The following is a 17,765-nucleotide window of genomic DNA, read 5'->3' as shown; positions in this document are numbered from 1 at the left end:
CAATGGGCACTATAAAGGTGCCATTATTATTGGTCCCCGAGGCCACAAAGCCATAAATGAGATTAACGACACTGGCAGCAAGCCTCCTTATCCTCTCTCACACTACCTCGTCTCAACAGCTTTATGCCTTTAAATAAAACCTTTATAACAGCCATAAAGAAATACACCATTGAGTCTGGTCAATCGAGGGTGTGCCGAGCATCTGGTCTTAGACCATTGATAAGAATAATTGTCTCTTATTAAAAGCCTGATCCAAGTTTTAGGATCAAGAATACCCACCATTCACAAGAAGTGGTCTCAGAAATAGAGTGTGGGTGCACCATTTCATAGCTAGAAGTGGCACTAATATTCACGTTAACAAGGTATATCAGGTGCCATTTCATTTCTCTTGACGATTAATACGGTTCCAGACGATTAATACGGCCACAACAGCAGAGGGTTCCCACTGTATAAGCGGCATAAAATAGGATTAACGCAGACAGACAAGTGGCAGGTCATCAATGTTGATATTTGTATTCATTTACCAAGGAAGACAGCCTTCCCATAGGATAGATCGAACGATGTACGCGAGTATTTACAAGCTAGATTTGAACACGACCTAGTGAACGTTTATTACTTGTTATTTTAATGTGAAAGTTGATTATTAGAACTGTAGTCTGAGACTACCACAAGAAGGTTGCACTGAATCTTTTTAGAAATTCATGATAAGCACTAAAATTAGAAACAGTTTTCATGTCCAACATTCAACACATTGCTCACCACGCGCATACATTCCTTGAAAATTAGTAATGATCAAAAATTTTCATGAGTTGAGCAACTGTTTATTGATGTGAGCAGAGTTTATCATACATCACCTGTTAGAAAATTTGACTGCGACTTCAACTTCATTCATCTCAACACTGGCCTGGACATTATCTTTCTTTATTAGTACATACTTTTTTACAAACTTTATCAGTAAATAGCTTTTCGATCCTGTGGCCAATTAACACGAATCATTCATTAAATCACCATTTCATTCACAAGATACGCTCAACAAACACCACACACCCTCTTTTCCACGCTGTTCCACGCACCAGAAACGTCCTTATGTCCAACTAACACGACGTAATTCATTTCTCCCTCTGCGAGCCCATGAGCCTGGTACATCCCAGTCCAGCGAAAATAGTCCCGGCGATTGAGGATCTCAAACATTTGAGAGAACGCAATTCTCAAGACGCTGTTTTCACTTTAGTATGTAATAAACTGTAACCTTGAATCTGAACACGAACACTTGGCCTGGTAAACCCTACCGCATCAATATAATTTGAAAGTAGAAGCATAAAATAATTAAAATGGTGTTTAATATCTTTAACACAACGCGATAAACAATTTTACGCGATCGTCATTATAAAAAATTATTTACTTACATTGTCGTGAGCAAGTTTGAGATGTTCAGCACGAGCTAAAAAACACCAGAGAAAACGTTAGTAAATTGCAGTCAAGAATAGATTGAGTTTCAATAACACTCGAGATTAAAACAACACAAAAACTCTTTTTAAAAACACTCCGCAACCAACTCAATTAAGAGCCGTAAACATTTCTTGAAACAACTTCGAGAACAGTAGTAAACAGCGTACTAATTTGGGAGCGCTGTCGTCTAACAGGCAACCACGGCACTAAAGCTCACGAAAACAATGTAATTAGTGGCACATAGAACAACACACGCATGGTCACCTCGATAAGTGAAATGCTCCAAAGAAACCACCCTTGAAAACAGATTCATTATAAAATAATTCAAAGAAGTCAAACTCGACAGGGAACATAACTCAATAAAAAATACAAACATAGCTCAAGTCCCTTAAGTGCCGGCTTCTCATTTAAACTAAGAGTCATGAGGTCATCTTGATTAACCCTCAAGGAAGTCGATTTATTCAGACGCAGCTCAACTCAACTTAGCGCACAAAAGCCACTCATTAAATTTTCGCTGTAGATGAATGGAGTCCTTGGAAAAGCTGGGATAAGGCGACGGCTTCTCTCATTATAATTAATTAATATGAGGGAAATTTTTTTAAATTTGTCACAATTAAAGTTCCTTAAAAGAGATGGTAAAAAATTTTCACGGAACAAAGAAAATGCGTGGTAAAATACCAAATAAGGCTAAAAAAAACGCTTAATCCAACACACCTCTGATGTAACCAAAGGATTGAAATATTAAAAAAACGAGAATACTTTCTGTGAGAAGCAATCAGATTAATTTATTACGATGTAACAGGGCATCGTTCCAATAAGAAATCAGTGCCTTGAGATAAAGTAGCGTTTAGGACCAAATCTTTCGCTATAGGACCCCAAAAATCCTTTCTACTACAATACAAACTTCGCTAACGTCGGTACAATAAACGTATTTCATGCTTTATAATACAGAATTTCGTTATTAATTTCCCGCTGCTCTTTATAAGATGTCTTATTGTATTTAACTTACTCTGTTTCACTCAATTGAAGTGAAATATTGAAATTTTTCACTCATGGTCCAGCTGCGTTGAAGATACCAACCCTTAAAAAAACACGTCCCAATCAAGCCTCAAAATTGAACTTCCTTGCGGAAGCTAAATTGAAACATTTGAATTTGCCGTTGTTTTGATTATTTAAACTCGATATTTCTGATAGCTATAGCCAGTTCAAATATTTTTGAAGGTGGCTTGTTTTCAACATTTGCCATGAGAAAACCCTTCCACATTTTCAATTACTAAAGGAAGCTATCACAACACAAATTTCCACCAGCAACGGTATCAATGTAATGCCCGAACTTGCGATTACTAAACTAGAGGAATTTTCCAAGTTAAATAAGAAACGATAATAAATAATGAAGTATATTCAGAGGACATACGTTAACACAATAGCAAACCATAATAACACCTCAAACCAACAATGAGCACGACACAACAAACTTACCAAGTGTTACAATCAATCCACACGATCCAACACACACACACACACACGCCGTCCTCATTTGAACGCCGTCTTGCAAGTACGAAACCCAACGCAAAAAGTTTCTCTGCAATAATAGCTAAAGACAGAAACACTCATCACTCAGGGCGCTGACGAGTTAAAAAATATGAAGAGAATTTAAAGTTTCGCTGCGCCTGAAGTTGACAAGCAGACGAAAACAAACGGCAATTTTTAGACGCGCGTGAAAAATGTGACTGGCCAGAATTTATTCTACAAATGCCGAGTGGGCTCCGAAAAATCCACCTTGATTGTTCAAAATTGACGATATTTTTGGACGGTTACGTTTAATACTGTTCGAAAATATAAGGTAGTAAACACAATAGGGATTTTGTCAACGGTATCATTAGTGGAATTGAAAATACGGACACCTTAATCTATGAAACAGAATTACTTGACTACTCAATTAAAAAAGTAAAAATAATTACAAATTCAGATTTACGCGTAACATTTACAACATGGCTTCATCTATCGACGTTCCAATTTCATTAAATTCTTAAAACATTCGTTTAAACAGAAAACAAGAAGTAAAACGCATGCGAAGCTAGGTCATGCATCGGAAAAGCGTACGGACTGTTTTGCATCAAAGTTGCCCGCCCCAAATTAGCCAAGTGATGAATAAGTCAGCTTGAAATGGCCGAAAATCACCAGCATGGAGAACTTTCTATGAGAAAACTTCTGGGCACATATTCAGCATGCCTCGATGTTGCTTAACGGACAAAATTATTACAACGATGAGTAAATGAGTAATTACAGATGAATTACCTAGTATGTATTCGCGTAAAGAAAAGGAAAATACAAATGAACGCATGTCAGATTTACGTAGACAAAATTGAACATAAAAAAATGTATTTGAAAAATATTATTTATCATAAAAACTAAGCAGATGAATGAATAAAATGAGTTAATGACTCAGGAAATAATTTATCTCTAAAAAAAACAAGAAACGCAGTCGCAGGTCAATCGTTGGTCAGGCAAACACGTTAGGGCCCAGCGGGACCAAAGAGGTGTGCGGTGTTGTTCATTTCCCACGTCAACGCGGGATCAAGAAGGCCATCGAGCAATTCACAGCCATCAGCTTATATATTTCTTCAGGAAAAAGATAAAAGATCAGATAGGACTTTATTTAATTTGTTTAGAATTATTTTTAATTATTTGTCAATGGTAAAGACGGACGATTCGAGTAACGCACCTCAAGTTTGAACAAGACAATTCCACCAGGTCAGTAATATTGTCCATTAACGCGAACCAATTCACAGCGTTCTCAGGAATTATGATTCGTGTGATTGTTTTTCGCCGCGGGCTCCAGCCATTTCCTATCGCATCATCTGCTTTGCCAGGTGTTATGGCTGCAATATCATTTGTACTGTTCGCGCCGAGTTATTGGACTTCATCTCGGATGTTGTGCTCTGTGAGATAGTGTCATCATCTTCATTATCTTCCGTACAATCTTTTTCTCGTCCGAAACTGGTCACGATGCACGATGGTTCTTATGAATGGTATCAATGTACAATTAACGCAGCAATGATCAACAATAATTGTTGCTAAATTTTGAATTGAGCAGAATGCAGTATTAAAACGTGCAATTTTTTCAACATTCTCCTGCATGGCCTACTATGATGACAAGATTTAATTAGCGCGGAAATAGCTTGAACTCCATTCACGTTCCTCCACTGTCACAAAACTGAATAATTTAAGTTCTCGTAAATGGTACCCGTGTGGTATTAGGGTAAATCGTGACCATTAACAATATTATTGATATGATATAAATTGAAAGGAGGGAATCAGGAAATTTTAGACCAGAAAGAATACTACAATGGATTGCGGCCTGTGCATTGAGAAGGAATTTTTGCACGCGGCTTATCCAAATAAGAAACGCTTCAGGAGACGGTGAGTCTAAGAAAAACCTACTGATTAAACTTCCGAGGGAAGTGCCGGCTGCACCTACGGCGCTCATTTTTGAGCCTAACCTGAGGGCCAGATGAGGCCGAAGCATGAACAAAGAAGGAAAAATGCAGCTCTCATTTTAATAGGTAAAAATGGCCGTCTTGAGACCACAGAGTTTGTTAATTTTCTGAAGTGCCTCGCCGCTGTCATCGAGGTAGTTCCTGCATACCTAAAAACTAACGGTAACTGTGTAAGGATCTTGCAAAGTTTCCAAAATTTGCACACAAATTTGAACTTTGCCAATAATTCATCATCCGTTTAATGAAAGCACATGAATACGGAGAGCAAACTAGGTTGGCACCAATTAAATTTGATCTCTCGCTCTGCACGCCTTATATATCACGGTCACAGAATATCGTGTATTGTTAAAAATATTCATTAAAAGTGAAATTTAGGAAAATTTGGCACAATGGTTCCCCCATCAACACGATAGCTCAAGGCAAAAAAAAACTCTGAAATGATCTGACTTGAACGCTCATAATCAATCCGGAAAAATAAGGCATAAAAGGAATCCCAATGAAGAGTCTTGGAAGAATACGCTTTACAGAATAACCAATTTATTTTTCCTCCGTCAGGAATTATGATGGAGCAATCTTTGTACACTAGCGAAGGCAGAATATTTGTTTCTCTCTCGGTAGCGAGTCTGCTATCAATCACTACACAGTAGACACGGACGTTCACCCGCCCCCTTCCGAAAAAAAATACGACGAACGCGCGATCGCCGCTCGTCCGCTCGGATGCCCTTGACAGAAGACGGTGAGTCAGAGTAATGGATTTAAGACAAAAAAATTAAGAAAATAACCCATTTCTGAGTAAACTTCTTCACTTACATCTGGAATTTTCATCTTCAGTTTTGCATATTTTCTCCTACTCTCGAACTCATCTGACACTAAGGATCCTCCCAATTAAAGGAAATTCCTTCCAGTAAAGGACGTCATCACTTTTTATTATTAATGGCTTTTCATGAGAGCTACTTACCTAGTTTTCATTAATCCCGTTCTATTTTAGTTCGTATTTTGCCCTCTGCTCAGCCCTTCCTCTCAATTTTCTGTTTCACTATCTTGCTTATATCACGGGTCCGCACTACAGCCCCGGTCATAACTGAGGACACTTTGTAGTCGCCGAGGCTCGTCCCAGAGCAAGCAAGCACCGCACACTAGAGCCACTTGAGTAGAATAGCAATGAAGGGCCGAGTTTTCCAAGCCTTCATCGTCGCTCCCAGAGCGTTTATTGCTCTCCTCCGAGACGACTTCGTTGTCAAAATAAAATGAAGATTTTCGAGAGCCGCACTTGATTGGTCAACAGATTGGCCATGGGAAGCGACTTGGGCAAACTCAATCACGGAGGCAGAGACCATCGAAGCCTCGCTGCTTCTCTTCGATCTTGACTGGACTGCATGGATCCCCACTCCATGAGACGGGACAAGACGAGCTACTTGCCCCTTCTTTGTCTGTCATTTGGCCGATTCTGAATGAGAAATTCCCTCTTTACTGAGAAAATGACTATAAATAATGGGTTAATAAGTCTAAGATTATTAGATTTATAATAAGTTTTATAAATCTATAAGTAATACAAGTTTATTAATAAATTGAAAGAAATTCTCTACAATGAAGTCTCTTCTCTTTCAAAATAAATAGTTGAGCTACACTCAGAGGAAAGTGCAAAATTTTTATTTCAAATTAGGTATAAAAAGTACATTAAAATATATTTCCAAATGTTTGCTGAAAACTTGATAAAAATTTAAACATTCATAAACTTATGACACGGATAATTGACCTCTTTTCCAACATTATTATACGAGTGCCTTCAAAAAAAACCTCGACAAATAACACTCAATTGAAGCAAGCAACACTAAAAAAAGGGTATGAATTTCTTGAGAGTACAGAACTTTCACCGTTAAACCCGGAATATGTGGTACAGTTTATTTTTCTCCCTCAAGAACTATAAACAAAATTCTTGTTGGTGCCCTCCAAAAAGTTCAAAGAACTCGTATAATATAGAAAAACACACGATACATTGATCGCAATCAAAAAGTCCTAATAAATAAAATCTCAAAATTTTAGAGACGGAACGTCGATATGTGAAAAAATAGCGACTACGCACAGAAATAAACAAGATTTTCAGCTCGCAAAAATAAATGAATCCAATCGTCGGGAGGCGCATCCGGGAAGTCAAGTGACGACGAGGTTGGACGGCGCGCTAAAGGACGAGGGCTGAGCCAGCAAGTATCTATGGGACAAGCTTCCGAGTCTGAGATTGACTCCTTCAATTGAGGCGTCTTTTGTGAGGCTGATTGAGCGTCAGTTTTTGGGCCTGTGCTTTGAATCCGGCAACTCGGAAGCACGAAAACATCACATGACTGGTTAATAAAATCAATGTCTTATGCGCATTGGGCGATGACATCAAAAAAGCCTCAGACGGTAGCACTGCTTTATCAAGCAGTTCTAAATCACAGGCTCGTCAACATTCTTCTGCATTTAAATGAATTCTGAGGATATTGAGGAGCAGTGTCCTCTAAATAGTGCGACATCGAAATATATATTTATATATTAATGAGCGTGTTTAAAAGATTCGATACCTTTGTCAACGATTGAGATATAAACACAGTAATAACATTCGAACAATAATCATCAACAACATATTTCGATGCGAGCTGAAAATACTATCCCTAAATTGCTAAATCAATAGAAGGCGCCTGCTGGAAGTGAGGAAATAGAGAAATATACAAATGGCAGAGGCAGCCCCGGCCGAGGAGGCTCAGTAGATGAGGCGCGACGTTCCGCGGTTCCGATAGATTGACTTTCAGGTCCCCAGGTCTTCCGATCGCGCCCCTGGAATCCGAAGCATAAAAGAAAACTTTTTATGTCATCTACAGAGAGAAAAAATTTCCCCCTCCCCTCTCACGCCGGAGTGAAGGAGACAGTGCTGTGCTCGATGCACATAAGAAATAGGGCACTCTACACAGTGGGAGGAAGTGGTACTGCGATCGATGTGCGAAGGCAATGGTACACTGTACACTGTAATGAGGATGAAATTGTCCTATGATTGAAGCACATAAGAAATAGGGCACTCTACACAGTGGGAGGAAGTGGTACTGCGATCGATGTACGAAGGGAAGGGTACACTGTACACTGTAATGAGGATGAAATTGTCCTGGGATTGAAGCACATAAGAAATAGGACACTCTAGATAGTAAATAGAAATTGTCCAGTGCACGACGCACACAAGTAAAGGGCACACTGTGCACTGTAAAGAAGAACTGGTCGCGCATGAGAAAAATTCAAGTATTTAATTATAAGCACAATCAGCAATGTATGTGTACTCAGCCTACAACAATGAACATCTCAGAAGCAGGAACGATCGAGGCCACAGTCCTTGGAGTGTCTAACTGAGGAACGACCCTCAGACGGCGACACCGCGTAGCCACAAAATAAGGCAATATTTAATTTACCGCGCGCACAAATGGTTTCTCGCCTTAAAAACTTCGAAAATGATAGGCATGAATTGTCGGTGTTTGTTTATAAAGTAATTAAAAAAATTTAACGAATTAATAACATGATAATAAAAACTAAAAAGATACTTTACTTAGTTCAGTTATACGCATAAACGTCAAAATAGATGGAATATTATGATCATAGTAAAAATTTAGTCTACTCCTACAACGTTTAATAACGCAAGAATCTGTAACATTTGATGCTCGAATATATACAGAACAAGCTAAAAAATGAATGATTCGGTGAAAATACGCTCATATCTCGTAAAGTGCAGTAAAATCTGCAAGACAATTTTACGACGCAGACATTTTGTCCGGTCTCAGTGTGGAGGCGGAGGCGCAAGATTCAATCACTGAGGCAGGACAATGCAATCTGCGGCCTGGCGGGCGCTGCTGAGGGGGTTTCTGTTCCACTTCTACACTGTGCTTCAGTATAAAGAATCGCCTTGTGTATGTATGGCTTCAGTATGAAGAATTGCCTTGTGTATGTATGGCTTCAGTATGAAGAATTGCCTTGTGTATGTATGGCTTCAGTATGAAGAATTGCCTTGTGTATGTATGCCTTGAGTACGAAGAAGAATGGCGACCTTATAGAGCACCTAAAAAATACCCATTATCATTATTAAAGCATTGTCTACTTATAGACCCACTTGATGAACAATGTCTACTTATAGACCCACTTGATGAACAATGTCTACTTATAGACCCTCTTGATGAACAATATCTACTTATAGACCCACTTGATGAACAATATCTACTTATAGACCCACTTGATGAACAGAGTCTACTTATAGACCCACTTGATGAACAATATCTACTTATTGACCCACTTGATGAACAATATCTACTTATAGACCCACTTGATGAACAAAGTCTACTTATAGACCAATTCAAATCGTGAATTGGGAGAAATTTATCGAATCGTTATCCAGCAATCCACTCCTCAGATATAAAAAGCGTAATTGAAGCGAGTTGTATAGAATGTCAGTCATTTAAATTACTCCCGATGTCTACTCCCTTTAAACCAGAATGAAGTATCCCGAGGGGATGTTTTTCCCGAGTGAGAATAATATTTGAGTTAAGGGAATATAAAAGTTCATTTGACCTTTTCCTCTTCAAATATATCTAATTGAAGCGGAGACAATATCCGAGCCCGAAATACTGCACATTTATGCAGGCAATAAAATGCAGAAACCACGACATGAAATCCACCTTAACGAAAGTAAATTAAAATGTGTGCATAATTTCTAGAGGGGTTCACGTTCCCAGCTCGTAAGGTCCTTAGAAATACGACGGGCAATTTAGCGGGAAGTGCGGCAGAAAGCTCGCATTCATCACGCCCATGGGGAAATGACACAAAAAATTCGTTTTTCTTGGCAATCTCGATTTTTGAAGCAAGTATAATGCCTGCGCTTCCATAGCTCGGCTGAAACACTCTACTGGCACCAGAACCTCTAGCGCCAAACTTCAGGGAGAAGTTGAATGAGAATAAATTAATAATTAGTCATATTCGGCGGTAAAATATAAAATATGTAGAGTTATTCAAATAAATTTCATTGAATGTGGTTATAAATCAGTTTGATGAATCACGATAAATGCAAATCTAGTTCTATGAACGGATAGAGCATCGCAGCTTTTCAAATAATTTCAATGGCAAGCGCTTGTCAAAATATTTAATATGGTAATTTCACGAACATAATTTTGATCGGAATGTGATCGAAACTTTTTGATATATATTTCAAACAATATAATTCGCATTACTCCTACAATTAACCTCATCCATAAGACAAGCTTGTGTCGTACTAAGTAAGAAGAAATTATAATAAACTTTACAATCAATTTATCCACCAATCGGTTTCTGTAGAATTTACAATTTTTCCATACAAATAAGAAAATTAAAATCCAAGAATCTTGAGACACCTTTTACGTAAAGGCCGCACAATTAAATCGGCACGGTACAATTCTGAAGCAGCCTGATGATTTCAAGTGCCGGAAGGCAAAGGAAACAACTTATTATGGCTATTATCTAATGCAACTTGGTAATGAAATTATTTCAAGCCACTCGGAAGAAGAAAATACGGATTAGAAAGTTCGTGAAATACTTTATTTGTGATAAATGTGTGCTACCATCATAAAAATAACGTAGACCTTACACTATTCAATCTCAAACTACTATATCACATTTATCAACAATGTGACAATTCAAATTACCAACCATAACATACGCTTTGCAGCGCAGGGGCAGAGTCTCACAAAAGAACGCACCCTCGATCCCACAAACCGTTTTTCTTTAGTGGAAAAATAAACATCTCGTAAAAACATTCTTGTTTTCATTCTCCACATTTTGCATAGACTTAAGTGGTCTGAGGATGGTTCTAATTCTGTGTCATGATAATATGGCAGTTAAATTTTACTATTGAATTTCTTAACAATTACTTTAACATAACAATGGCATGATATACAAATTCTGTTCAATCATTTGCAATGAAAGGTAACAATTTAAAAGATTGAAAAGTGTACAATAAATTTAAAATTTATAATTTAAAAGAGATTCACAGTAAAAATATATTCTCATACCACACAACCTCTACACTCGTAAAAATAAAAATTCTGCTGAATTGGCGGAGTTCAAGGTAAGTTTAAAGATTTGAGTTCATTAGATGTAATTAACATAGAGAAAGTGGTAATTTGCCTATGGATCAGTTGAAATTTTCTGCCAAAAGCGAGCAGCAGATCTACCGCCGAAAGGGGGGATGACACGACTTTAATAATTAATCAGAAACTGATTCGTCATTTCTTTTAATTGTGCCTGGCCTCATTAGTGATGCAGATTCTTTAAGAAATTCAATGATAGGAAAAGTAATTTATAACCGACGGAGAATAGCGTTGGTTGAAGCGTGCCTCAAAATTTGTACATACGATTTGCATGAATTAATCTTCGTTCCCATGGACATATTTTGTACTAAAATAAACGATCGTGAGGAAGATCTTGGCTTGAAACTAAGTTGAAACGTCACATGAATGAATTAATTGATTAATTTAAGCAGGAAAAGTGAAAACTTTAGTTTGTTCCGAATTAATAAATATCACAATGCACGCACGATAATAAACATACGTATGCAAATGAATTTCCATCGGTTGACAGTTTTAGATTTATGTAAGTGAAATTTTGATGAGGCTAATTGTCGTTCTTAAATTTCCGATATAAAGTAATAATTGTACTGCACCTAAATCCTTTAAAATAAAACTTAAACCTAAATTTGATAATTCTGCGCACAATAAAATTTACAATTCCTTTATAATTTCTTAAAATTTCTTGTTCGAATAAATGATTTATTCATAAATAATCTAAGATCTGTCATGTCGACGAACGAACCAGCGGTGTTTGAAACGCTCTGCCATTAGTGAGCTGGCGCTTTGAGAAGCAGAAATTTTCAGGGGAAAAAGGAGGGAATTTATATATGCTCTCAAAAGCAGACTGGCGCACTACAGCAATCGCTGACACACTAAAAAGGATTAGCGCAGTAAAAATCATCTAAGCAATTCAAGTGTCACCAAACTCATTGGATAAATCGAAATGAGCATAAAAAAATAAAAGAAAACAATTTCATGGATCAAAGCTGCAAAGTTCGCGGCCTCAGGGGAAATCGTAAATTTTGTGACGCTTCTGGATTAAAAGTCAATGCAGATTACGCAGGCTACAGTGATATTAATTGCAAAAAAATCGACAGAGATCCTTCCATTAGATGCGGTCGGAAAACAATATTTTGCGCAGGCAAATTAATAAAGCACTGCCAGCTCAAAGGCAGGAAAACCAACCGTGGAATCGACATTTACAATTGTAACATTTTTCCTATACATATCATAGTTCAAGATAACTGAATAACTCAGTGAATAACGTAAGCATAGATGCAAATCAACATCAAAATTTGTATAATTTTGGAGTTATACATTCAAGCCGACAACTATATATACCAAACGCCCATTAGTAAGCCCGCAAGCAAAGTAGGCGTATCAGCGTCAGCAGCGCTGTGCGCTTCTTCAGGAACAAACTACCATATCTTCGAGTGAAAAAACTAGAGGAATTTCTGCTAAATATCGTGCCGAGATTTACGACAGCTTGGCTAACAACCATCGACAGCCTGGGAACTCTGCGGAGGACAGAACTGCGGTCTACGGTGTGAAGTGCCTGGGGCATGCTTAAAATTATGAACATGGTTGAGGTGTGTGGCAGGGTTGGGGTTAGAGGGATGGTTGAGGTGTGGAGCATGGTTGAGGTATGTGGAATGGTTGAGGTATGTTAGCTTGCAATACTGTAGTAATTAATAGAACTCTGTAAAATTCACAGTTCTTGTACGGTAGATTAGTCCACTTTTCACGCTTATAAAAAATCAAGATTAAAATACATATGCACAATAAAATAATTTTAATCTCAAATCATGAAATATTGCTGACATATAAAACCGTGCATTCGTTCGTTACAAGTTATTCGCCTGCACAAGCGAAGCGACGGGGCCCAAGTAGCGCCATCTAGCGGAGCAATGACGAGGAAATCGAATTTTCCGTCTGACAGTCCAATATTCTGCGAGAGATTTCGCTGTTGTGTGGCAACACGCGGACGCCGCGCCGAGCGTCTGGCGGTACGAAGCGCTGCTAGAAGAACTTATCATGGAAAACATGAACACAGCGCCGGCATGCAGGTGCAATAATAATTGGGTTTATATCCCGTATTTTTATTTATAATTAAGTTATCGTTAACTAACTTAATGCTCACGTGCTTTTGTTAGGAGCGATCATGACGGGACGAGGCTCATTCAACTTACGGAGGTGATAATTTTCTACATTATTTCGGCGAATAATTAAGGGTTAGTAAAAATGACAGAGAATACTATCCACAAAAAAATATGGTTCAACTTACGAAAGAAGAACTCGAGACTATATATCGCAAATTAGATTTAAATAGCAGTAAAAACTCTAAGGAACAAACTTAAGTAGCAACGAATCCCTGCAAAATGAATCTAGCACGTGTTATTGTCATTATTACATACGAGTAACTCAGTAAATTCACCAAGAGTTTTGCTGATGGTTCTAATGAAACGCTCGGACATTGCTTAATGCTAATCATTTCATTTCAATAGTATACCATACAAACAAAATTGTACTAGAGCGAGTACTGACCTGATAAGTTATTAACATACATGCAACTTTTAGACTAGTTTTATGCCTGTAACTCGGCAAATTACACCGCCCTATTCACTTCGATAATGGTCGACAATTCATCAGAAGACGGCTGGTCTGCGAGAAATTATTCGCTTGCCAAGAAGTGAAACTAGCTATTTAAAAGCTAGCTGTCACTGGTTTCGCAGCTCTGATCCTTTCTTTGGGAAAGCGCTCCATCACATGCGTCATTTCACACAAGCCCGCAAATAAAATGTGTAATAAAAAAGTTAGAAATAAGGATCTCACTGAAGGAAATTCACTTTTAGCGCAGTAAACGCAAACCACAACTTGCCTTTACTGACATGCCATTAGAGTATAAATAAAATTAAATCGAAGTGTCTAAGACGCATTGAAAAACCCCTTTTTTTTAAATAATAGAATTGTAGTGCAAAACTTGACGTGAACTCCACCATCAATCGACAAAAGGGTTCCATCAACATTTGCACAGAAGAAATGACTTGAGAGTTTGAAAAGATAGAATTTCTTAAATTCTTGGCTTCATTCCTTCATCTGCGGCAGCGCACAACTCTTCAAGAATTGACATCAAACTTTAGCCAAACCGAAAGTTTTCAACTCGAGTTCTCGGATCCGCTTCGACTCCATAACACACAAGATCCTAAAACAGTGAATTAACAGATCCAGAAGCTTCACTCTTGTAGCATACAGAGTGCAATACAGACACCGTAAAATAAAATTAAAAACAATACACACTCGATCGGCAGCTCTCAAACGAGCTCTGATACGAAAGATTACCGAATCTTGACTCAAATATCTTATTGTATAACGTTAATTCCGATTTTTTGACACGCCACAGAAAAAAGTCTCTTCATTTACACCAGAGCTGAGAATAAATTATTCATTCAGAATTCAAATTGAATGTTCTTGAAATCATGCAAGAGACTAAAAGGCTGGGCATAACTTGAGCTGCTTGAGTGGCATAAGAAGGAATAAAGTGAGCCTAAGGCCGTCTTTTGAATGGTTCCTGTTCGTCGGGTACCAAGGAAGTGGTCGTGACAGCATATAATAGGGAACGGCCGCGGCAGCTCGCGCCAGGCAACTCGAGCAAAAAATGTCAGCTCAAAGAATAATGGGTTAGAAATTACTTGAATTTAACTTAATTCAAAAGTTCAAACATCATTCGAAACAATACACCGACAATTTACTGCACACCGACAATTTACTGCCAGACAACAGCTGACAGGAACAACGAAGAAATTTTTGATTGGAAAAAAGCAGTTGCGAGTACATATTTTTCCGCCAACAAACACTTATAGGCCATATTGTGTAAATGTAACGAACAAATCATAGTGCAGGACAATTTTAATTACAGGGCAAGGACNCAGTCTCACTTTCCTAGCAGGATTTCGACCATATACAATCACCAAATACCTAGCGTTACTCTCAAGCTAATGAGAAACAGACCACGCAGATGCAACATGTAATTCAACACTTAGAGTCAACACCGCCATCATCCAAGTAAGCAGAGTCACGAGTGGACATTGAGAATTTATCCTAATTTTTTCCGATAGTTTCACTTCGCACCTCACTGATCCTTAGGGCACTGTATCACAAATTTAATCTCTCTGAGAAAATTTTTCTAAGATTCTGGTGAAGAAAAACTTTGCTTAACAAGATTCTGCCCTCCTTAGCATCGGTGTTATGTCATTATAACAAAATTTAATGGCACAAACATGCTGACTAAGCAGTGAGTAGTGCAGTTAAAACTTTGAAACACCCATAAGTCAAGTCATAAAATGCTCGTGAATTTGCAGGCGTTCAAGTATCATTCAAGAATGAAAGACCCCCCAGCGTCTGACCCAGACCCCCCTCCCCCTCCATTGTGAACGACCGAGTTCAAGTCAGTTTTTGCTGTAAACCTGTGATAACGTTACTGAGAAATTTTACAACATCTAACCCATATGTCTATTAAGAAAACTCAATATTTTTACCAAATCTGGAGCATAGTCAAATCAACCAAAGATAATAAAGACTATATCTTCCATCTCGGTGGCCAAAGCGTCGATTTGAATTGAAACTCACGTTTAGAAGCTGACACAAATTCTAGCCTAATCCTAGGTTCCACACTTGACCAATACACAACATCATCATTTCAACAGCCCGACAAGTTTTCAAAGTTTTTCTCATTTCCGTTCATAATAAGCTTGATCGTAAATATTACACTCGACATTGTCACAAACTTTTGCGCTAATTGTATACAATATCAATGAAATGATATAAATTTAAACTTTCTAGAATAATACCAATTTTTATACTCACGTTGGTAGCCGCCTTGCCAGGCTCGTCGGGGAGGCACTCCGACTTCTTGGACAATTTTCTGACACGAGTCCAGGGAGTACAGGGCGCTCGGGTCCTCGATATCTGTGATCGTGGGCATCATGCCGCTGCCGCGCTTCTCTGGTGGAGGGCCGCGGGCATTGCGACGGTTGTTTGCCGTTTCCATCACTACTTTTTCAGGCGCAGTTCCTTCGCATGCACTACCACCACCACCACTACCACCTTCCCTACCACCTCCACCTCTTCCACCACCACCTCCACCGCCCTGTTTAACCAGTTTGACCGCCAACCCGAACTACTTGATCCTAACTTCCTTTCAGAAAAAAATGCTGCACTTCGACAGCAAAATTTTCATAAATGCCTTGCAGTAAGCACAAGCTTGATATTGTGCTCCCATTGAATCTTCATTCACGCGACAAAGCGCCTAATTTTTCCATAATAAACAAATTTTGGCTCCACCAAATAGCACGTACACAAACGGTCCTCCGTAATCCAAACTTCACAATGTCTGATTTAAAGTCGACTCCAAAGAGGATTCCATACCAAATCTGTATTACATATAATTTTTAATATCCCATTAAGATTCAACTTCATAGAAGTTTATGTCCCCAGCAATCAAGGGAGACTAAATGGATTTTTTTAAATTATCTCGAGAGCTTATTAATGTGGATGGAAGGAATTTCTAACAGGAAGCACTCTCAATACATGGAAAAAAAACAACGAAGGCTTCAGAAATCAATAGCTATTTACATACAATTTGATAAGCACATGAAGCAGCAGGAAACACATCACTGAAAAATACAAGCATATTTTAGCCCCGATATAAAGTTAAGTAACTGTTTTGAGGGAGATTCTAGAGCAGCAAATCGACCCTTCTTAAATCTAATGTTAACAAAAAATACGGAAAAAATAATTGTGACACCTTTACGTGAAAAAATAAAAATTAGAAGAAGTTAAACTGGAAATGAAGCATCAACTCCTTAACATTAACAATCACATGTGGGAAATTGTTCCCATCGTTCGAAATTTTTCTATTGTCCTCTACTTTCATTTAGTACTTTTTTCGTTTCATTTTTCGTACGTTTCGTAAGTATGCTAGAACCTATTCGGTTAATTCAATTCTAACAAACATTCATCGTTTCAAGCCATACACTGATGATTTTTCGAATCGCAAACAGCTGCAACCGTACACATTTCACGGTAGTTCTAGGGTAATTGGTTCCGAATCATGCTTGCTAGAGTTAAGGAATTAGCTTAGCATATATGATTTCAGAAGAAAATTTCTGTAGATAGGGAAGTGTTAGAATCTGCAAGACAGGGAGAGTCTTCCATTGCCTGGCAAACGGTGCAGAGCTTAGGAAGCTTTTGGGCTCTAGTCCTGGGTTCGAAAATATTGGCCACAAGTATTGAAACTAATGGTGCGGCCCGTCCAAAAACCATACATCAAGTCGAACAAATTTGGTTCAGGCAAAATATTTTGTCCTAGAAATCCTAGGGAGTTAGACGATAGCCTTATATTTCTTCAATAATAAAAAATCGTTTGGAAAGATTGACTTGACGTGAAGCTCTTGGTGGCAGGTCAGGTAAAAGACGAAAATCTTAGCTGTAGAAGCCGTCGACACTCTTGCTCCATCTTTATTTGAAAATTGACCGTAAGCCGAAAGTATAGGCCAAGCAGGGAGTAAATCGACACGCTCGTGCGTGCTACTTTAGTCAAACTTTCACTGCATTACGGAGCCGACAACTTTCTCTTAGTCTTCAGTCGGCGCCAACTAAAACGATTGAGAAACTATCTTTCAATCCAACAATGCGGAACTGCATTCCGGGC

At 38.3% G+C, this 17,765-nt stretch overlaps 1 protein-coding gene across 2 annotated transcripts in view; it reads right to left on the bottom strand.

Annotated features, from left to right (window-relative positions):
* The window catches only part of LOC108676710 (band 7 protein AGAP004871), a 102,242-nt gene extending 86,104 nt beyond the window's left edge, over window positions 1-16,138 (bottom strand). For both annotated transcript variants that reach the window (XM_047881755.1, XM_047881754.1), the window contains exon 1: window positions 15,920-16,138. In XM_047881755.1, coding sequence (XP_047737711.1) covers window positions 15,920-16,103 — 184 coding nt within the window. In that variant the 5' untranslated portion in view covers window positions 16,104-16,138. The remainder of the gene's footprint in view (window positions 1-15,919) is intronic.
* Window positions 16,139-17,765: the final 1,627 nt, after the last annotated feature.

The sequence above is a fragment of the Hyalella azteca genome, unplaced genomic scaffold (genome assembly GCF_000764305.2).
Source record: "Hyalella azteca isolate HAZT.00-mixed unplaced genomic scaffold, Hazt_2.0.2 contig8774, whole genome shotgun sequence".
NCBI lineage: Eukaryota > Metazoa > Arthropoda > Malacostraca > Amphipoda > Hyalellidae > Hyalella > Hyalella azteca.
The sequence above is the reverse complement of the archived record's forward strand: the minus strand, read 5'-3'. Positions and strand labels throughout refer to the sequence as shown.